Genomic DNA, 24,759 nt, shown 5'->3' with positions numbered 1-24,759 from the left:
TGATAAAAAAAAAAACTTGAAGCCTTTAAGATGTGGTTATACAGACAAATGTTAAAAATCCCATGGGCAGCAAAAATGTCAAATCAAGAAGTACTAGATGAAGTGGAGGAAGCAAGGGAAATCATATAAACTTTTAGATACCATAAAAAGAAGAAAACTGCAAATCTTGGTCACCTACTTCATAATGAAAAATATAAGATACTTCAATTGATTATAAAAGGGAAGATAAATGGAAGAAGAGGACATGGAAGATGAAGAAAATCTTGGCTGGCAGATACCAGACTGGCATGAACTCTGAGGGACTGTTCAGAGTGGCTGAGGATCACTCATAATTTGCCAAGGTGGTCTCTGACAAGAGATGACACTCAAAGAAGAAGATGGAGGATCAAAGTCTCATGGAACATGAAGGTAATAAATAAGGTTCTGCAGGACTCCGTAATGGAGATATGAAGCTAGGAAGAGTTATAAGAAATTATACCGATGTGAGACTCTTCAGGAGGAGGATGTGAATATACTGAAAAGGTGGATAAAATGAAGTGAATGCCAGTTTAATGTGCCTAAGTATAAGTTTTTAAACTTGGGATTTATGAATGGAAGGATGTATATTCCATTGGACTATACTGGATGAAGTGGAGGAAGCAAGGGATCTTGGGTAATGGTCAACAGGAGGGTTGAAGTTCAGGAGATACAGTTGCAGTAGAATAACCAGTAGAATGCTTTGATGTTGAAGAAGGCAATGACCAACAGTGATAAAGTGATGGTTCTCTTGTATACTATAACAAAAATGATATCAGCCCTTTAGAAGTTTCTTTTAGTGGAAAAGAGCAGAAAGGGATGATATGATCAAGCATTTTTGAGAAGAACTTACCAGACTGGCCATTCCAAATAGCAGAACAGAGGGAACAAAAGACATGAGAGTAGGAGCAGTTTTTTTTTTTTTTTGCAAGGGTGTATAGAATGCACTGCTTGACACCATATACAACAAATGATTCTGAAGTGTGATATGATCAAATTTGTTCGAATCTATTGACTCATGGTGGTCAAGAGATTAGGTTAGTCCATATGTGGCATAATCAAAGGAATACAAGGGAACCATAACTTCTTTGCTTTTGTATGTCAATGGTGGTGGTGCTAATAATGATCATAATATTTCTATAATCAAAATTATTATACTGGAACCTAACTTGAATCAGTTCTTACAATAATTACATTTTTTAATATACTAAACATGAAAAAGCATCTAATAGAACAATTTATGATTTGTGAAACTGTTTTCATTTTTTATAAAATAAATATAAAAAAATTACAATTGTTTACTGACTTCATTGTTTGAAAGCTGATGAACCACAAGGAGACAAGACTTTGAAACAGAGCTGCGATTTCCTCCCATAACTTCCATCATATGTGGTATGTGACCCAAACCTGGAATGTGTGATAAAAGTGATGGCTGGAACTGCAAAAGACCAACTAGTGCCTGAATTACCATCTCTAGGAGTTCTTCCTAATTTTTAAAAATAAATAAATGAATAAAATAAAAAAATATAATAAAAAACAAGATAGTCATTTTTGTTTTTCAAATGATATGGGAAGGATTTCTATAAAACTCTCATGGGTTTACAAAATCTGATATCAATAAACATATGGTTATATATACAGAAGTTTCGTATTTTTCCGAGTATAAGACAATACTTTTTTTCTAAAATTTTTAGACCAAAATATCGATTGTTTAAAATATCAATTTTTTTAAAATTTTGGGTTCAAAAAAGTAGGATGTCTTATACGAGGTGGTATCAAAAAGTTTCCAGATTAGGTTTGTAACACGGCAACAGATGGCAGCACAAGGCTGCACACATAGTCACAGGGAGCACCTACCTTCATAAGTCAGTGTGCCAAAAGACATCGTCCCGTGTACATTGGGAGTTGTGTAACTGATGCTATTCTGACCAACTGCGTTACCACATCTGCGATTTCATCATGGACAGCAAGTTAAAACAAAGAGCAAACGTGAAATTCTGCATGAAACTGGGCAAATCTGCAACAGAGACGTTCGACATGATTCGGCAAGTTTAAGGCAATGTTGCAATGAGCTGTTCGAGGTGTTTCGAGTGGCACGCGTGCTTCAAGAGCGGAAGAGCATCACTGGAAGACGATGAGAGATAAGAAAGACATTCAACGAGCTCAACCCCCAAAAATGTCGAAACCATTCGGCAACATGTGCATGAGGATCATCGGAGAACACTCCTCAACATTGTTGCCATTGTCGGTGTGTCATACAGAACAGTCCAGGCAATCCTCATGTGTGATTTGAACATGTGGCGTGTTGCTGCCAAGTTCGTCCCCAGGCTGCTGACCCAGGAGCAGAAGGAACACTGTGTCGAAGTCCTGCCAAGAACTCTGTCAGCGTGCCGTGGATGACCCATCCTTCATGTCGAGGATCATTACTGGTGATGAAACTTGGGGTACAGGTACAACCCTGAGATGAAGGAACAGTCTTCACAGTGGAAGAGCCCATCATCTCCATGACCGAAAAAGGCGAGGCAGGTCCGCAGCTCGATCAAGTGCATGCTCATCGTCTTTTTCGACATTTGTGGCATTGTGCATCGAGAATTCATTCTCAGGGGCTAGACCATCAATAGCGAGTTCTACTGCCAGGTTTTTAAGGCATCTGAGGGAGGGCATTTGGCGAAAGCAACCAGATCTGTGGCATGCGAAAAACTGGATGCTCCACGACGACAATGCACCCTGTCACCAAGCTCTCCTCACACGTAAGTTTCTTGCCAGAAATAACATGATCTCATTTCTGCACCAACCCTTCTCGCCAGTTTTGGCTCCTGCAGACTTCGCCCTCTTCCTGAAGATGAAGATCCAGCTCAAAGGTCACCATTTTGACACCATTGCAGAGATCCAGGGCGAATCGTAGAAGGTGCTTGACATGCTTCGAAAAGAAGACTTCCAGGACACATTCCAGAAGTGGCAAGAACGCTGGGAGCACTGTATTGATAATTAAAAATATTAATTGGGGAACTATTTTGAAGGTGATAGTGTGTAAACGTAGATAAATAAAGTAATTTCTCGTAAACAGAGCTAGTTTCGAAACTTTCTGATACCACCTAGTACATGGAAAAATATGGTAAGTCATAAGCAGCTATTATTATTTATCACCTTTAACTGACTTGTTATCCATGAAATTTTAATATGTACATAAAACGCTATGTATGTATGTAAACCAAGACTGCAGGGCTCTATGGTATGTAGTCAACACCATTAACTCTAAAAGAGAAAAAGTCTATTCTTGATGAATAAACTGAAATTTTTTTTTCTCTCTGTGATGACACCCACTTCTCTTATAATACCAGAAGAACATAGGTTATCTTCCCATGTAGCTACGACATGCCAGTTTTATATCCTATCCGTAATGAAATATATAGCACACTTGTAAGGTTTTATAACCATCACATCTTCGACGGTTTCTGACCATAATAATAATAATGAACTGATTGTTCATATGAATTACATAAACAGAAAATAAAGCAATGAATGCAAAAACACATTATTGTGATGACTCATCACAGAAATGAAATGAAAACAAAATATACCTTCTTTCTGCTGCTCTAAAGATCAGCAATATGAATTAGGAAGGCAAGGAAAATTTTTAATACAGTCAATGGCATGCAAGGTTTATCAGATCCTGGGTTCTATGTGAAAAAGAAATAAATATACATTACTATTATTATTATTAACACTGGTGTCGTCCTCAAATAAGCTAACAAGTAAGCTTCGAGGATGAAAGTGGAGAAATTACATCTCATCCAAGATTTAATAAAAAATAAAAAAAATAAATAAATAAAAAATAAAAAAAATAAAATCTGTCCTGCAGAATAAAAGGACCTCATTGTTGAAGATTCACTATCTCATTCTAAAGGATCATTGAAGAGTCACTTAAACCCATTCACAGTTTTTGTATTTACTATACTTTCAGGCAATGCATTTAACTCAGCAATCCAAGCAAAATCTCTAAGCAAAGAACTTCTCACTCCTCTGCTCACACCCTCCTTACAGCTTCCAGGGATGACAACTTTATCAACTTTTGTCTCCCTCTACTCTATGAAAAATCTCCTCCACATTAATCTATTAACAACCCCACACCAACCTGCGCATCGCAATCATATCTACTCTCATTCTATTCACAAGGCTCTGCAAGTTGCATTCCCTCAATCTCTTCTCCTATCTGACATTCCACAGACTCGACACTAACTTAGTGAACCTTATCTGGACCTCTGGAATACAAGGAAACCAAAACCTCTTTGCTTTTATATCTCAATGTCCCACCTCATTATTGCCATATTTTATTGTGATGTTCTTAGAATTATAGTAATATGACTCTTAATCTTCAAGTCTCTGTGCACCATCGCTCCCAGTTCCATCATCTCTTCCACCTCCTCCAAAATTTTCTCATTAATTGTATATTCTGCATCCCAAATCTTGCCTATCAAATTTCAAGACCTCACACTTTGCAATATTAAACTGATAGCTCCACTTATATGATCTATTGGGATCCTCCTAAAAGGAAGGCCAAACATCCACTCTACTTCTCATATTTCTTCCTGTCTTTGCATCACTGGCAAGCAGTCACATATCCCCAGTTAAGCTGTTCCCAATTTCATTCATGTATAAGTTAAACAATAACGATCTGTGAAACAGATCCCTGCGGCACTCATCTAGTGACCTTATTTTGGGATACCACTCCTCCATACACAACCTGCTGATCTGACAGCCAATCAGCTATTCAAATCACTAGTCTGTTATCTAATCCCATCTGTTTCAATTTAGCTAGCAGCACCATGTGGCAGTCCATCAAAAGTTTTTCAAAAATCCAAGTATATATGTACCTATATATTCATTTCTCTTTCCAGTGAATTTGTCACCTTGTGTAATATGTAAGATTGGTAAAGAATGACTTCCCCAATCATAGAGAATACTGCTATTATCAATCCAATTCTGTATTCTAGTCCTCAGCAACCTTTCTAAAACCTTAACATCAGACATACAGATTAGCCTATAATTTGGAATTCTCAGTCTTATTTCCACTCCTTTCTGAAGTGGGAGAATTTTTCTCCACTTTCCACTTTTTGGGATTTGCCCTGTTGCAAGACTTATGTTAAACAGATACCAATGGTGCACTTTTTCTATCTTTACCAACCAAGTTGCCTTCGTGGTCTGTTCTTTATACTCTTCATGCAACTGATTTATTTTTTACATTGATCTCATACATGAGAGGTCAAAGGACCTATAAACATATCAGTGCCATGTATGGGGTACAGGTTAGGAGTAAGAAGTTTGACTTTTTTTCTTTTCTTTTTTGAAGAGTTGCAGGTTGTAGTTGTTTAGGAATACTACTTGTGGTAGGCTGCACTATAGGATGAAAGTAGATGGAATAAAAGTGGACGAGGAGAAGCAAGTTTGGCGTGTCTGCAGAGAAAGTGGAGGAATGATGGTTGCTAGTTCAGGGAAGCAATGACCATTGAAGAATCTGAAGCAGTGCCAAAACATTGAATCTGTGAAATGGAGGTTGAAGTGAATCTGTAAGAAAAGGATCATCTGATCTGCTCTCCTCTGATAAGCATCAAGAATTTTGTGAGAAGTTTTAGGTGCACTACAAACATATGAGCAGTATTCTAAGAATGTATGGAATTGGGATTTGTATAAAGTTAAGAGCTGGTTGTGTTTATGTAAAATAGCTTCTGGAATGAAAGAGGATGCTGGGGAAACTATCAATGTGATGCATTTATGCCAGGAGAAACTGGAGGTAAGAGTAAGTCCAAAGTTATTACTACCTTCATCCTGGGTAACCTCCATAGTGCATTCTACCAGATTTCACACTAAAATATCTTCATTCATCCAATTTACTTCTGCCTCATTTAGCCTTTTCACCTTTGAAATACAGTCAGTGTTGCTGTTAAATAACTCTTGATCAATGCATAAGCAGCATCTGTCTCCTTTTCACTCAACTCCTCTCTCTATGCTTTAGATCACAGTTTAGCTCCTAAGCTTTTCATAATCCCGTCGTAGGCATGGGGATGTTTGTGATAGGTGCCACTACCCAGACCAGTTTCAACCTTTATTGAGGTCTCATCAGTGGGAGCCAGGCTAGAAATACCAAGATTTTAGTAATACAGAGCATATAAGTATTTTACCAGAACAAGTTACCATAAGGTGTTTTAACCTTATTAAATAAAAATCTCAGGAGGAGATATAAATGTAGAAAGTATTTTGTCTGGGTAGTGGCCCCTTGCCTTTAATACAAAGCATCATACATCTCCTCCAGGAGATGTGCTTTGCATTAAGGGTAAATATTAAGATTAGTGATCAGAGTTTATTCTACTTTTACCATGAGTTGCCTTGGTCTTGCACTACATGCAGGGTCAGCTAGACTTGCAACACTTGCAGGGGCAAACTTGACTTGTTTGTCTGTTTGCTTACTTGGGAAATGGAGTAAAACCAGGTTTAAAATAGCTTGGTATCTTTAACATTTATTATACCCAAGGTAAAACACTTTTTACATTTATATCTCCTCCTGAGATTTTTATTTAATAAGGTTAAAACACCCTATGGTAACTTGTTCTGGTAAAATACTTATAAGCTCTGTATTACTAAAATCTTGGTATTTCTAGCCTGGCTCCCACTGATGAGACCTCAATAAAGGTTGAAACCGGTCTGGGTAGTGGCACCTTGCCTTTAATACAAAGCATCATACATCTCCTCCAGGAGATGTGTTTTGCATTAAGGGTAAATATTAAGATTAGTGATCAGAGCTTATTCTACTTTTACCATGAGTTGCCTTGGTCTTGCACTATGTGCAGGGTCAGCTAGACTTGCAACACTTGCAGGCGCAAACTTGACTTGTTTGTCTGTTTGCTTACTTGGGAAATGGAGTAAAACCAGGTTTAAAATAGCTTGGTATCTTTAACATTTATTATACCCAAGGTAAAATACTTTCTACTGACTTTTGCTTTTAGAGGTATTTCCATATTTATGATCATATTCTCCACACTCATAATCCCTCACTCATTCTCAGTGTTACATCCATCACTGCTTCTTGCCTTTCATCTAGTATTCTTAATCTCTCATTCTCGATTTTCATTTAAATCACTGCAGTCCATTAAAATACACTTTCTGCAGACCTCATCACTACTCTTGTTCAATCTCACAATAAACATATCTGCTACATTTGCTCATGCACACACAATCCACACTGCTCACTACTTGATTTTCATGCCACAAGTCTGGTTGTTGTGGTTCTTACTTCTCTTTTGCCTTCATTAATTGTAACTGTATTACACAAAATTCACTACAATATCAACTAACAACTTCAATAATTAATACATATTCAATTTCAGCATATCACTAAATTTTCAGTCAAATGCACACAATTTTTCAAAAATATTCCTAAAAATGAAACTCATCCTTGCTCCAAGGATTCTACTGATTATCAATTCTACTGGTGACCCATATTTCACCTCATCTTCCCTTTAATGCATTAATCTCAATGGACTGTCTCAGGCAAGTGGTTATCATACCTGCCTCTCCAACCAACAGGCTGTGGGTCCAAATCCTGCTGTGGGCATGGATGTTTGTGATTGTCTTTAGTTGGAAGATTAATGTCACTGACTAGTGTGAGACTACCACCTTGCTTATTGAAGGCCTGAAGTGGTTTGAAAAAGTTCAATGTTTGGTCTCTAGAGTAGGGTTTCCAGACATTGTAAAAAATAAATTCAAACTATAAAAAATAAATAAAATAGAAAAAAACAAACTTAATCAGTACAAAACAGTAAACAGTACAAAACGTACCATAGGGCTGCAAATAACTATTTATGGGTGGGAGTGACATAAAATTTTTCTTTTTAAAAACAGAGCAGTTAAATTCCATATGCATAGTCTACTGCCTGCCAGTTGCACATATTCTCTCGATTAGTTTGTCCACTTTGCAGAATAAAAACCCTACAACTTTTGTATGAGATGGCTAACTTGCCTTAAACTAGACAGTCCTTATAAAATTCTCTCTCTCTCTCTCACACACACACACACAGAGAGAGAGAGAGAGAGACAAAACTGATATGAAAATGGTTGGCTGACCATAGATAATGTTATCACTCTGCAACCCTGAGGGTTCAAATACTGTTGTGGATATGGATGCCTTGGTGGTAGAAATACTTTGGTCACGGGAGGCCTTAACTGGTTTGCAGAAGATTTGTTCTGCAAACTCTGGAACTAGGTTCTAATATTATTCAATCAATGGTACTAATATGATACAGGTCAACCTTTAAAGACTTCACATTAAATAAATACAATAACATAAACCTATTATTTATCCATTTAATACTAGTGTTTCAAAGTTACCATTTCCCAAAAGTTTTAAATTTTAGAGCAATCACTGCAATTCAGATATGGTTTGTTGCAAAGAGCTTCATAGCATTCAGTGAATAGTCTCTGAAATTTGAAAGAGCTAATATGAAGGACTTTTATATCATTCCAGAAAATTCTGAGGGTAGCAGATACCATCATCATCAAATTCCTGACAGGTACTCTCAAGGGGGATACAGAATATGATAGTCCTACATGAAAAATTTATATCATTACTAACTTATTATCTACAATTTTCCTCCAATTCAATCTGTTACGTGTCAAGACTCCAACATTATCAGATCTTATATTTCTATCTTCTAAGGCACTTTTTACTGTATCAATTTCCCCCTATATCTTGGTCTTCATCTGGGTCTTTTCTCTGCAAACCTAGCAAAGAACACTTTTTTGCTAATCTTTCCTGTCCCATTCTGTTTAAGTGACCATAAAACTGAGATCAGCTTTGCTAACACATTCCTGGATGCCAGCTGTTGAAGCCTCTAATCTTTCTCAGGATTCTCATATCTGCAGTCTCTAGTCAAGCATTTTATTTCTAACCCAGCTCTCAGATCCATAAGTTAAAATTGGTTTGAACACTGTCTTGTATACAGCTAATTTAGTGTTTTGATTAATTTCTCTCTTATTCCATATCAATTTATTCAGTTCACTTCCTACCATAACAGCTTTATTGACACTGCTGTCTATTGCCATATTAAATTTACCATCTTCACTAAAAATCGTGCCTAGGCAGCAAAAATGTTTTAATTGTTCAATAGGTTCTCCATTCACAATGTAGTTGATATTTTCAGTGCTTCTGTCTATTTTCATTCTCTTTGTCTTCTTATTGCTGACCTTCATACCATATCTATTACAACAGTTATTCAATTTTGCAGACTTCTAACGGATTTATTTAAACGTATAGCATCATCCACATAAAGCAAAGAGCTGACATTAACATCTCCAATTTTAATATTAAGTTTAATAACCACTTTCCTTCATAATGTGATCCATATAGATAATGAATAACAGAGGAGATAATGTATATCCTTCTCTGATACCAGATTTAACATTAAACCATTTTCCCGTACTCCCTTCAATTCTAACTGCTGACTTACAACTCAAATAAAGACTAAGTATTGCTTGATATTATGCACCACTGACGCCATACAACTGTAGTGTTTTGAATAGCATCTCTCTTGGCAACTTATATGCCTTTTCCAGATCTATAAAATTTGAATACAGATCTTTGTCATATTCCCATGATTTCTCAACTATTTGTCTTAAAGTGAAAATCTGATCCTGACAGACTCTATTTGGCCTGAATCCAGCTTGTTTTCCACCAAGCTTCTTTTCCATAATCCTTCTCAACTGTTTCTCAAGTATACTTTGAGAAACAGTTTGAGAAACAAGTATAGATTGAGAGCTTGTGGATTGCAGAGATTGGTTGATAGGCGAAGAAGAGGGGATATGATAGAAACATTCAAATTACTAAAAGGTTTTTATAGGATTGATGCAGGGGAAATGTTTCAGCTGTGTGATAGTGATGGAAGAACAAGAGGTCATCTCTGGAAATTAAAGAAGAGTGTGGTTAACAAAGGTGTCAGAACAAGGTTTTTTGCCTGGAGGGTGGTGAATGAGTGGAATTCATTGCCTGACTTTGTTGTGAGCTCTTCATCTGTAAATGAATTCAAGAAGAGATATGACAGATATTGTTTTGCTAGCTTGGGTCTCCAGCGATGAGTCTACTGACTCCATGGAGATACTCGTAATAATAATAATAATAATACTTACATAAATCTTACCAGGAACACTCAGCAGAGAAATAGCTATGTAATTCTCACATTCAGTTTTATTTCCCTTTTTATATATGGGTACTATGAGAGCTCAACACCAATCATCTGGAATTTGTCCTTCTGTCCAAACTTTCTGGACTATGCAGCGTAGCCACTGCAAAACTTTCATACCTCCGTACTTGAGCATTTCTGGTCAAATATCAACTACTACAGCTGCCTTTCCACATTTCAGGCTTTTGATAGCTTTTTCTACTTCAAGTATGGATATGTAATCCTGATTTCATGCCTGATCAGTGTTTTTTTACCACTGTGCCGTCACTGATTGTTTCATTTAGCACTTTTTCAAAATAATTACTCCATACTTCAAGAATATCATTTTCTCCAGTTTTCATGTCACCTTTATCATCTCTAATTCCTTTTACAGCACTCTTTTCTCCATTTCTGAGCTACTTCAACAACTGCAAGAATATCTTGCCACCTTCTTGATATTTATTTTCTATGTTTTTACCAAAGTCTTCCCATGACTTTTGTTTAGCTAGTTTTACAGAGTGTTTAGCTTTCTTACATTTGCCTCTATATTCTCTAAGAGCACAAGCTGACTTATTTGACAGGAACTTTTGATATGCTTTCTTCTTTTCCTTCACTGCCTCTTTAACTTCTGGTGTCCATCATGGAGTTCTGATTTGTTATCCTTGCAGACAACCTCACCACATGCCTCTCTGGCCGAATCAATCAATGTTTTCTTCTGGGCTTGCCACTGAATCTCCAAGCCTTGGTTCCTGTTCTCAAACTCTTTCATTTTTTCTTCTATAATGTTTGTGTATTTTAGTCTGCAGTTCACATCTGAGAGCTGCGCAACTTTTATTTGCTTTAACATTTTCTTACATGTTCTTCTTTTCAATATGAAATTCGATTTTATTCTGCTCAAGATTAAATGGTGATCACTTCCAATTTCAAATCCTCTGTACATCAGGGAGAAACACATCACTATCAACAATAGCAGTCAATGAGACTTTTCTTATTCCTTTTCTTTTCTCTCCATGTAAATTTATGCACATTTTTATGTTAGAACATGGTGTTAGTAATAACCAGTCCATGTCCTGAGCAAAAATCCAACAGGTATATGCCATTATTATTAGCTTTGCTCTTTTTTTCAAATTTTCCCAAAATATTTTTGTATGTCTGACAATCATTTCCTACTATTTAGATCCTCAATAAGGGCCAACTTTTCATTTTTCATTGTGTCAGTTGCTTTCTCCAAAGCCTCAAAAAATTCCTTCGCTTCTACCTTAGTAGAACCTTCTGTGAGATCATAGGCACAAATAAGTCTCATTGTCCAGTTCCCCATTCTGATATTTGTCCATATCACTTTACTTGAAATTGCCCGCCATTCAAGAAGTTTAGCCTCATATTTAGTGTTGAATACTATGGCTAATCCTTCTTTTCCTTGATTGTCATTGCCTGAATATCACATTTTGTATTTATTAATCAGAAAGATCTCACCAGTTTTCGTCTTTTTTTGTTTCAGTCACCCGTATTATGTCGATCTGGTACTTATCCAATTCCTCAGCTAGCTCCATTTTTTTGCCATTCGGGCTTGTTATGTTGACAGTACCGATATTGAACTCTGGTAAATATGAGTTGGGGTGTGTTTTAGGATTTGTTCCAGTAGTTGACTTTTCGCTGTTAGCCCTAGTTCTCTGGCTAAACCAATGAGGAGGGCCTTGTTTATTGGGGAAACGTCCGAGCCGGTATGAAATTCTGTCATGTTGTACCATCAATTTTATATTGTGGTTTAAGCCAATAAGAATACAATTTGGTCTGCTAAATCCCAAAATGCCCACCCATCCTCATTTGTTCAGTATCTAGGTAAATACTTAACAGGGTGCACCACGAGAAGGTGAGGATTGGACATTTGGTTAGAAGCCCTGGTCAGTTCTCCACATTCCTTTAAACGCTATGTGGTGGTCTCCTCTCAGTTATACAGCTTCTTCTTCAAATACAAAACTTCTCTGGTTGAAGGAAATAGATATAAATCTTGTGTTCTGATCAAGCTTGTATTACTACAGTAACACCAAATATGATAAACTATGAAATTAATGCATCACAGAGGAAGTTTATATTTTGTGGAATAAAGCTGAAAAGAGATATTTTTTATTAACTTGTAGGCTGCTTGGAAATCAAAAAAAATTTTGAATCATCCAGATATCTCAATCTATTAATATATCTTTATCAGAAGTTTTAATGATCCAAGATATGTCGGATTTTGGAAACCAGTAGATATTATGCTATCTGTACTATTATAGTTCTCTGAGAGAATCTTAAGAAGAGCTGATCACGTGTATATCCTTTGGGTAAAGGTCTTAACAATTCCAAATTTTTGTGATGGGTGATATAGTGAAATCATGAAAAATGTATTTACCAGTAAAGACAGATTTCCTATAAACAGAAAGGCTTAGCAAGAGGAAGAGAGAGAAAGATCATCTTCCTGATTTACAAATGCAAAGGAGCAGGACTCATTTATTTTATTTTGTTAATAATAATTTTATCTTGGACAATAAGCTGTTAATTTTGATGAAAAATATAACTAATTTCATGTTAAAAAATGGCTAAATTGGGAATATTATCAGCACAGTGAAACCAAGAGGAAGGATAAGGAGTGATGGTGCATGATGCACATTTGCTTCATGAAACAGGTATTCATTTATAATACTAATTGTTTAATTTATATACCACTGATATTGTTCAGAGTTAGGAGATATTTAATAGTTTGATCATGATGCTAATGTAATGGGTGAAGGCTCACCAATTGCCTTCAATGAACAGTCATGTGATTAACCTTTTTAGCCACACCCGGAATAATGATGAACTCTAGCTACTTAGTAAAGACAAACTTTGCTATGGTACCCAGGGCTGTTAATAAATTGGATTTTATATACCACATTGAAAGAAGCATAAGATTTCTCCCAACCAACAAATCTGATAAAATACGATTAGAAATCTTAACATTTTAAATAATACCAAATCAATAACCAGCAACTTAACCAAATCTGAATTGGCAGCTGTGAAATCTTTAAAAGCAAGCCAGGACATTGTAATCACTAGAGCTAATAAAGGCAGTGCCAAGGTTATTTCAAACCACACAACATACCTAGAAAAAATGAATCAATTAGTCTCAGACAACAAAACCTATAAACTTGTGAACTATAACCCAACTAATCAAATTAAAAAGAAAACACAAGACTTACTTATATCAGTCATTCTATCCCATGGATACAGTTAAAAAACTACTTCCACACTTTGCTTATTCCATGAAAATTTATGGTTTGCCCAAGATTCACAAGCAGAACATATTACTTCAGCCAATAGTTGAAGGTACTGACAACCCCAATTATCTAGCATCAACATTCAAGGAGTTGGTAGGTCATTTCCTCTTCTATATTAAAAACACACAACACTTTGTAAACAAAATTAAAGACATCACACTAGAAAAAAGTGATTTATTAGTCAGTATGACACCTCTGCCCTTTTTATGAATGTTCCAATCAATGACAATTCTTCTTTTACAGGACAAATTCCTGCCCAATATCACAGTGCACTTTTCTCATGTACTACACTCTGCCTATTTTGAGTAGCAAAATACTTTTTACCTGCAAAAAGAAGTCACAGCCATGGGCTCACGTTATTCCCCCCTAATTGCTAGCTTTTATATAGAAGCTTTTGAGCAACATGCTCTAGATTCCTTTATTTTAAAACCCAAAAACTGGCTTAGATATACTGACAATGATTTCATTATCTGGTCCCATGGTCGCCAGGCATTAGACACTTTCCTCAGCCACTTAAACAACACAAATGCATACAATTCACAATTGAAATTGAAAGTCAGAACACACTTCCTTTTCTAGATAGACTTGTCTTCCTTACAGCAGTTCTTTCCTTCACTGTTTACTGTAAGACTACACATACTGGCCAATATTTACACACAAACTCTTACCACCACATAATACAAAAACTAGGTGTCATTAACACACTAAAAACAGGACTTTGAACCTGTTTGCTCCAGTGACCAAGCACTTAAACATGAATTAAAAGTTCTCAGCAATACCTTCCTGAAAAATGGCTACAGAAAAAATATTATCAACAAAATTCTTCACAAGACTCCAAATAAAAACAAAAATAAACTAGATTAAAATAAAATTTTAACCATTCCATACATTAAAGGTATATCAGACAAAATAAACAGAATACTACAGAAATACAACCTTGATGCCACCTTTAAACCTCCACCAAAATTAAAGAACTTATTCAAGTTATCCAAGGATCCACTGGCCCGCCCAGGAGTACCATATTCATTGCACCTGTAAGTTGCACTATATAGGTGAAACAGGAAGCACAATTCCTATCCAAGAAAAGGAACATAACAGCACATTAAGTTTAATAACTGTGAATCTGGCCTTTCTGATCATGCCAAATACTCTACATAGAATTGACTGGAAAAGCACCTGTTGTCTACATCATGGAAAAACATGGTATGAGGTGGATGAATTGGAGGTTCTTAGATGCGATATCAGCTAGGGTTTTGCGAGAATGTGCAAGGAAACAGGCAATGTCTTTGACTGAGTTGTTTAATTTAATTCTTGGCTCTGGTAGAGTTCCAAGAGAGTGGAAAGAGGGCAAAATTATTTCTTTGCATAAGGGAGATTCTAAGACTACAGTAGCAAATTATAGACCAATCAGTATCTCAAGTGTGGTGGTAAATGTATGAGGGTAAACATCAGTATGAGGTAAATGTATGAGGGTCAACATCAGTGCGGCCCGTACATAAGCACTGCGACACTGCAGCACCCCCAAGGAAAATATGAAAAATTTAAATTTTGTTTGTGTTTATAAATAATAACAATGCTTACAACATTATATAAATGCAACACACCATGTTAAAGGTTACATGTTGTATTTCTTGTTTGAGAACCCTCAAACAATAAAGGATAACAAAGTGATGCTTCCACAGTATAAGACACTAATCAGACTACAGACAGATTGTTGTGCAACACATCTGGCCACCTGGATAGAAGGCAATAAAAAAACAGAATGCAGAGGTAAGTAACCAAGACTGCCTCAAGAATCTGGAGTGTGGAGTACAGAAAGATAGATTAAGGGATTGTGACATATAAGGCTAGGTATATATATAGGAAGGAGAAGAGGTGATATGACAGATTATAATTTGGTGAGAGGAGTGCTTCATGTTATGAACAATGCCAGAGGAAATTAAATATACAGTCAAAAAGAAGAAAGTACATCAAAAGCTCCTCAATGTGTGGGAAGGCTTATGTGTTTATGTGTTCATACATGTTGATTAATTTTAATGGTATAGATGAGAATACAGACTGGTAAGAAAATAACTATTAACTTATTGCTGATATTTTGGTGGTATTCTATCCAGCATCTTCAGAGTAGAAAAACAGTTTCTTACAGTACGTGAGACTACAACAATTCGATATAACAATGGGATTAGTTTGAACAATTGTAAAATGCAACGCAAAGACTAAAGTCCTAATTAGGCACCATCTATATTGAAAGAAAAACAGAGAGAAAAAGCAGGTATTAATTTGTTCTTAAGATGACTGTCTCCCAAATCAAATTTATACAGCCATACTTGTTGAGGTTTGGTGTATGTTTCAAGGCTTCTGTTGATTACAGGAACAACCTCTCTGACTTATAAAAGCTTCTGTGCAGCATTTTTGTTTTTTTCCAATTGATCCAGTGTGCAGGGATATCTAAAACATGGTGTGCTAGCCATAACACACCACGGACTTGCCATAGCATTAGTCCTGGATGTATTTTTCATGTTCACTGAGGCAGATGTCCACAGTTCTTCCTGTCTGTCCATAGTAAGCTCAATCACATGAACAGGGCACTTCATAGAATGAAGTGCCCTGTTCTAGAATACTATACTGTTGAGATGAGTGATAGCGTGATTATTTGTGTAAATATCTCCCTATATGTGTGCGGGCTTTCTATAAACCGAGAATGATAAGGAACCATCTGGAAGATGTGCGATTAGTGTATCAGGTAGGGCAGGCAGTCATTAGCTTCCAGTTCCATTGTAAAGTGGATTTTTGGGTGTTACTTTTTAAATGTGCTAAGAATGTATCCAATGTGTCTGGACCATGTGGTCAAATAGCAAACATATCATCAACATAGCATAGTCAAAGCCTTGGTTTGAGAGCGGGTATATTGATAGCTAGCTTTTCCAAGTGTTCTATGTAGAAGTTGGCTAAGGGGGGAACCCATTGCTGTCCATCTAATTGTTTGTATATTTTCCCTTTCCATGTAAAATAACCTGCCTCTACTGTGAATTTAAATATATGAAATATATCAGGAGGAAAGTGTGACTTTAGTAAATCAAGGGTTTCAATTAACGGTACATTTGTAAATAGTGAAGTGATATCAAAACTCACCATCATGTCTGAGCTTTTTAAGGTGGGCAGAATTTTTAACAAAGGAGGGGAAATTGTGTATGCATGTTGGAATGTGGGACTGTTTATACTATCCACAATAGGGTGGAAGGGTGTACCCTGTTTGTGAAGTTCTGGTGCTCCATATATCCTGGTTTGAGTTTGTTAGCTGTTTCTTTAGGCCAGGAAGTGACTTTGTTCACTAATTTGCACACCTTATTCTTTTGCGAGTTGGTGGGATCCCGATCTATAATTTGGTATGTTGTCCGATCTTGGAGAAGTGCGTGCATTTTGCTTTAATATTCTGTTAAATCTATCACCACAGTTGCATTTCCTTTGTCTGCTTTGGTTATGATAATGTGGTTATTATTGTGTAGCTCTTTTAGAGCAATGATTTCTTTATGTGGGATATTATTTTTGAGAGGCTTAGAATGGATTAGGATGTTGGCCACATCTAAACGAATGTTACTGGCTGTTGCTGGAGGCAGCAGGTCATACATTCCTCTTTCAACGGAAGCCATTATTTTGGCTTTTGGAACTCTCTCTCTCCCAACATAGATGGCACCTAATTAGGACATTAGTCTTTGTGTGTTGTACATTACAATTGTTCAAACTAATCTCAATGTTGTACTGGATTGTTGTTGTTGTCTCACATACTGTGACAAACTGTTTTTGTGGGCTAAAGATGCTGGATAGAATACCAGTAAAATATCAGCAATAAGTTAATAGTTATTTTTTATTATTTTTTTTAATCAGTCTGTGTTCTTGTCTATACCGTTAAAATTAATCAACAACAAAAGCTCCTGGCAAATAAATCAGCATGTGCTGTGAGAGAATGCACAGCAAAATTTAAGAAAGCAAAGTAATGTATAACGGCAACTAAACAAAGGTTGTGGGAAGATTTTGGTAAAAATATTGAAGATAAATATCAGGATGATGGTAAAATGTTCTGAAGGCTACTGAAAAAAAAGCTTAGAAATGGAGGAAGGAGTACAGTAAAAGGAACCAGAAATGACACAAAAACTGAAAACTCATATTCTAGAATGCATGGAGTACTTACTCTGAAAGATTACCGAGTCAAACAAGAAGCGACTCAAAAGGAATGCAATTGGGAGTATATATATATATATATATATATATATATATATATTAATACATGAAGTAGAAAAAGTCAGTAACCTGAAATGTGGAAAGGCAGTTGGAGTAGATGATATTAAACCAAAAATGCTCAAATATGGAGATATAAAAGCCTCCATAGTAAATACATTACATAGATAAGATGGTCTGCATAGGATCAAATTCCAGATGAGTGTAGTAGAGTTCTCATAGAACCTATCTATAAAAAGGGAAATAAAATTATTTATGGGATATCATGATAGAACTACATGAAAAATTTTAAATCATTACTAATCAGGAATTGGCAGTCTTCTTCCAAATTAATCTGTTAACTGTCAGGACTCCAAAATTATGAGATCTTATATTTCACTCTTCTAAGGCAGTGTTTCTCAAAATTTTTTAGGTTGGAGTCCTCTACAACAGTGCTTCCCAAACTTCTGGATGTCAGGGTCCCCTTTGCAAAAATTAAAATATTTCACGGCCCCCCTCGAAAAAATATCGTAATAGATATATATCATCATCATCATCATCATCAAATTCCTGCCATGTACCCTCAAGGGGTGTACAGGATATGACAGTACTACATGAAAAAATTACATCATTACTAACTTCCTATCTACAATTTTCCTCCAAATCAGTCTGTTACTTGTCAAGACTCCAACATTATCAGATCTTATATTTCTATCGTCTAAGGCACTTTGTACCGTATCAACCCACCTATATCTTGGTCTTCCTCTGGGTCGTTTTCTTGCCAACCTGGCAGAGAACACTTGTTTTGCTAATCTTTCCTCTCCCATTCTATTTAAGTGACCATACCATCTGAGATTAGCTCTGCTAACGCATTCCTGGATGCTGACAATGTCAAGTTCTTTCCTAATATCCTCATTTTTAATATGATATTGCCATTGATGCCATCTGTTCACACCTCTAATCTTTCTCAGGACTCTCATATCTGCGGTCTCTAGTCTTTGGTCAAGTGTTTTACTTCTGACCCAGCTCTCAGATCCATAAGTTAAAATTGGTTTGAACACAGTCTTGTATACAGCTAATTTAGTGTTCCGACTAATTTCTTTCTTATTCCATATGAATTTATTCAACTGACTCCCCACGATACCAGCTTTGCTGATTCTGTTGTCTATTTCAATATTTAGTTTACCATCTTCAGTAAAAATTGTGCTTAAGTAGCTGAAATGTTTTACTTGTTCCACAGGTTCTCCATTCACAACACAGTTGACATTTTCAATGATTCTTCCTATTTTCATTGTCTTTGTCTTTTTATTGCTGACCTTCATACCATATCTATTACAACAGCTATTCAATTTAGTCAGAGAATCTTGCAGACTTGTAGCAGATTTATTTAGAAGTATAACATCATCTGCATAAAGCAAAGAGCTGACATTAACATCTCCAATTCCAATATCATGTTTAATACCACTTTCCTTCATAATGTGATCCATATAGATAATGAATAACAGAGGGGATAATGTACATCCTTGTCTCACACCAGATTTAACATTAAACCATCTTCCTGTACTTCCTTCAATTCTAACTGCTGACTCACAACTCAAATAAAGACTAAGTATTGCTTGATATAATGCCCCATTGACACCATATAACTGCAGCGTATTGAATAGCTTCTCTCTTGGCACCTTGTCATATGCCTTTTCCAAATCGACAAAACTTAAATACAGATCTTTGTTATATTCCCATGCTTTCTCGACTATTTGTCGTAAAGTGAAGATCTGATCCTGACAGCCTCTATTTGGCCTGAATCCAGCTTGTTCTTCACCAAGCTTTTCTTCCACAATTCTTCTCAACCGTTTCTCAAGTATACTTGCATAGATCTTGCCAGGAACACTCAGTAGGGAAATACCTCTGTAATTCTCACATTCAGTTTTATTTCCCTTTTTATATATGGGTACTATGAGAGCTCTACTCCAATCATCGGGAATTCGTCCCTCTGTCCAGGCTTTCTGAACTATGCAGTGCAGCCACTGTAAGACTCTTATACCACCATACTTCAGCATTTCTGGTCGAATATCATCTACTCCTGCTGCCTTTCCACATTTCAAGCCTTTGATGGCTTTTTCTACTTCAAGTATGGATATGTATTCCTGACTGCATGCCTGGTCAGTGTTTTTTATCACTGTGCTGTTATCACTGCTTGTTTCATTTAGCAGTTTTTCAAAGTAATTACTGCATACTTCAAGGATATCTTTTTCTCCTGTTTTCATTTCACTTTTATCATCTCTAATTCCTTTTACAGCACTCTTTCCTCCATTCCTAAGCTTCTTCAACGACCTCCAGAATATTTTGCCACCTTCTTGATATTTATTTTCTATATTCTTGCCAAAGTCCTCCCATGACTTTTGTTTAGCTAGTTTTACACAGTGTTTAGCATTCTTGTATTTGTCTCTATATTCTCTAAGAGCAAAAGCTGACTTATTTGCCAGGAACTTTTGGTATGCTTTCTTCTTTTCCTTCACTGCCTCTTTAACTTCCTGTGTCCACCAGGGAGTTCTGATTTTTTTATCCTTACAAACAACCTCACCACATGCCTCTCTGGCAGAATCAATCAATGTTTTCTTCAGAGTTTGCCACTGAATCTCCAAGGTTTGATTCCTGTTCTCAAACTCTTTCATTTTTTCTTCAATAATCTTTGTGTATTTTAGTCTACAGTTCACATCTGAGAGCTGCTCAACTCTTATTCGCTTTAAAACTTTCTTACATGTTATTCTTTTCAATATGAAATTCAATTTTATCCTGCTCAAGACTAAATAGTGATCACTTCCAATTTCAAATCCTCTGTACACTCTGGTGTCCTGCACCAGGGAGAAAACATCACTATCAACAATAACATAGTCAATGAGACTTTTCTTATTCCTAGCCTCTTCTCTCCATGTGAATTTGTGCACATTTTTATGTTGGAACACGGTGTTAGTAATAACCAGTCCATGTCCTGAGCAGAAATCCGACAGATATTTGCCATTATTATTAGCTTTGCTCTTTTCTCCAAATTTTCCCAAAATATTTTTATATGTCTCACAATGATTTCCTACTCTGCTATTTAGATCCCCAACAAGAACCAACTTTTCCTTTTTCATTGTGTCAGTTGCTTTTTCTAAAGCCTCAAAAAATTCCTCCACTTCTACCTTAGTAGAACCTTCTGTGGGACCATAGGCACAAATAAGTCTCATTGTCCAGTTCCCCATTCTCATATTTGCCCACATTACTCTACTTGAGACTGACTGCCATTCAAGAAGATTAGCCTCGTATTTTGTGTTGAATACTATGGCTACTCCTTCTTTTCCTTGATTGTTATTGCCTGAATATAACATTTTGTATTTATTGCTCAGAAAGATCTCACCAGTTTTGGTCTTTTTTGTTTCAGTCACCCCTATTATGTCGATCTGGTACTTATCTAATTCCTCAGCTAGCTCCATTTCTTTGCCATTCAGGCTTCTTATGTTGATAGTACCGATCTTTAACTCTGGTGATGTTGATTTGTGGTTTGTTTTCAGATTTGTTCCAGTAGCTGACTTTTCGCTGTTCGCCCTGGTTCCCTGGCGAAAACAACGGGGGCCTTGTTTAACCGGGCAACGCCCCAGCCGGCATGAAATTTTGTCATGTTGTACCATCATTTTTTATTTTGGTTTAACCAATAAGAATACAATTTGGTCGGCTAAATCCCAAATTGCCAGCCCATCCTCGTTCGTTCAGTATCAAAGTAGATACCCAACAGGGTGACCACGAGAAGGTGAGGATTGGACATTAGTTCAGAAGCCCTGGTCGGTTCTCCGCATTCCTTTAAAGGCTATGTGGAGGTCTCCTCTCAGTTATACAGCTTTGATCCTTAAGCACCCCATAGATATATATTATTATAATATTTATTGTATTTATATTCAACACAAAACATACACAGTGAATATTGCAAAAATCAAATGCATATATTACATTTTTTGCCTCTTACCGTTTGGTTCTGAAGACAATGCGGGCTGTTCTAGTAAAATATGAAATACTCTCCTTTATTTTGAGTCTGTTTCTGCTTCTTCTGATTGTTCGTGGTAATTTTTTATTATTTTTTTTTATCAGCCACCTGGGTTAATCTCAGGGTTAATTTTTTAACATAGAATAAATCAAATAATATCACCACTTACCGATACTGGCACACCACAAACTGATAACATGAAATTAGTGAATATTACCTGAATAAGGGAATCTCGGACCAGGAACATTTTTCTCTTTTGTGACTTTTCTCCCTTTAAGATAATTAAGCCTAACGCGAAACAGACAGCAAAGGCAGGTTATTAAAACGTGCATATGATTAGTGCGGTATTAACAAAAGATCGCGCAACCGAAAGATAAAAGCATAGCTGACAATTGAGTTGAAATGCTAACTCTCTTCAACCGAATTCCATATGTGAAACTGCCATAACATTCATTATATATATATATTACTTAGTTTTAACACTTTTACGGAATTTTAACACATTCGGTTGAATTTTATTGCTGCCTTGGGAAATCGAACTCTCACACACATCTAATTAATAACAATAGTTTTTAGTTAGATACTGTGTTTGCCCATGCAACATATGGTTTTGTTTCAGTCTATACAGCATAGTTTCTGTGTGAGGGGACATGTGATTCATTAATTAGTGTGTTTTTATCCCAGTTGTCTTTAATTGCACTATTTGTTGAGAAATATATTACACAGACTCCTCATACCTTATTCACTGGCATAATAAAAGTACTTGTTTTTATTGCCTCTGCAGTATAGTGGCTGTTAGGGAGGGTGTTGTTTACCACTGCAAGCGAGTTACTATCTCCCCACATGAACTTGTTTAAGCTTTTTTTCATGTGTGAAGTATATGTGAAACTTTTATTGGTAACAGAAAACTAGCTCGGATGACAGTGATAATATAAAACGAGTTTGATATGTATATAAAGTCAATATCAACAGTCCCTGATTACGAATGGGTGATGAAAGGGACAGGAAAATTTGGAGCTTCCCTGGAGAGCATTCGAAGTAAATACAATTAACCACTGCTTTGAAAAGAAACATATGAATAAGCAATATTTACTAATATTCATTAATCGCCGAAATAGCAGGAAGCAAAGTTTGTGAACCAACATCAATGTGTGAATTTTTCCATTAAAATATAAAAAATAACAAAAAAAGAAATAATAAATAATAAAAGTTAAATACGTTTCTTTTAAAATAAAAAAAATCTACTTAGTCTTAAAACATTTTAAATTTGTTTTCATTATTTCACGGCCCCCCTCAACAAACCCTACGGCCCCCAAAGGGGCCACGGCCCACGGTTTGGGAAGCGCTGCTCTACAACAAAGCAAATAACTCAACAACCCACTAACCTATACTCCAACCCTTTACTGATCGGCCATATTTTATCACCAGAAGTGAGGCTTCACATATCACCCTTAAATGCAACATGGTAGATTAGTTGGCATAACATACAAAATCTTAATATTTTTCATTGAAAAATTATGTCAGAGGAAAATTAAGATAGGATTTCTTAGTGCATTTCTGAGTGCACTGTGGCATTGCATAGTGGCTGATTTTATGTACCACTATACAGCACATGGCAATATATTATGCATGTTATTATACTAAAATTAAATGACATATACAAGAACTTTTTAATAGGATCTTTAATATATCATAATCTAGCCTGGAGTCACTTAAAGGTCAAAGCCAAATAACTGGGAGCAGACCACCAATAGCCTTTAAGGAATGCAGAGAAATAACTGGTGCTTCTGACCTAATGTCCAATCCTCACCTTCACATGGTGCACCCTGTTAGTAGGTATCCACTGCTGAGTGAATAAGGATTGGCTGGCAATTTGGGACTTAGTTAAGCAAATTGTACTCTCTAATGACTTAAACTCAAATAATATGATGGCACAACATGATGAGATCTCATGCTGGCTAGGCTGTCAACCAAGCTCATAAAGATGAGCAAAGAAATTAAATTGGTGAGGAAAATTACATATTTGATTGGAAATGTGAGGAAGAATGAAACAAAAGATGTGAAAGAAATATCGAATGATTTGAGAGCAACCCTGTATGGGATGTTCGATGATTAGAGATGTGGTGAGTGAAAACGTGCACAAGGTTTGTTGTCTGGGATGAGTAGAATGAGCAGGGTAATTGAAGTATTGGATAAGAGGAGTATGCAAGCAAAAGAGTTTGTGATAGTAGTTGGTACAAATGATCTGACTGATGATGAGGAGAATATAAAGAAAGTGAAAGATAACAGTGTGGTAAGTAAGTTAGTCAGCATGTTGTCCATGCATGATGAGTTGAGAATGTGAGTGAAGATAAGGAATGGAATGCTAGCAGAGTCATGTGAGGAGAAAGGAGTTCATTTTGTGAATGTGTGGGATGAATTTGAGGGACAGATAGAATTGTATAAAACTGTAGAGTTATATAAAAGAGATGGAGGATATACAATCCTTTGTGAAGACACACTAGGCAGAAAGGAAGGAAAAGGAGTGCTGTTGACGATGACAGCGGAGTTGTGCCCAACTTGGGTGGATAAGAGGATGTTAATATAGATCTGGTAATGTGAAAGGTGATGAGAAGGAAATGTTTAGGCAAGTTGGTCTGGCTGATAAGAAAAGGGTGATCATTATGAATAATTTTAATTATGGTAATACAAACTGGAATAAAGAGAAAACATCTGGAACCAAACAGAATGAATCTCTTGAGTTTTTGAGGGACAACTATCTTAGTCAGTATGTAACAGAGGCTACACAAGGATCGAGAATCATGGATTTCATTATCTCAAGAAGATATTATTGTAAATGAAGTGTGAAATCTTTCTCAATTAGGGAAAGTGACCATGAAGTGATCTGAGTGGGGCCCACCCACATCATTACTTTTATGAGAAAATGTTAGCAAATAAGACTACAAGATATCCTAGAAAGTTTTTTCCATATGTAGCCAGTAGAAGTTAGAATAATCATGGGAGGATG

At 36.2% G+C, this 24,759-nt stretch overlaps 1 protein-coding gene across 1 annotated transcript in view; it reads right to left on the bottom strand.

Moving 5' to 3' along the window:
- Rme-8 (receptor mediated endocytosis 8) overlaps window positions 1-24,759 on the bottom strand; it is a 1,025,705-nt gene that overhangs the window by 44,948 nt on the left and 955,998 nt on the right. The window contains exon 49 of the mRNA XM_090414028.1: window positions 1,322-1,501. Within this exon, the coding sequence (XP_090270154.1) occupies window positions 1,322-1,501 (180 nt within the window). The remainder of the gene's footprint in view (window positions 1-1,321; window positions 1,502-24,759) is intronic.

This window comes from Typopeltis vanoorti, chromosome 2 (genome assembly GCF_054136105.1).
Source record: "Typopeltis vanoorti isolate ZY-2024b chromosome 2, IOZ_Tvanoo_1.0, whole genome shotgun sequence".
In the NCBI taxonomy this organism is placed as follows: Eukaryota; Metazoa; Arthropoda; class Arachnida; order Uropygi; family Thelyphonidae; genus Typopeltis; species Typopeltis vanoorti.
Note: the sequence above shows the minus strand (reverse complement) of the source record. Positions and strands in the feature narration are given on the sequence as shown.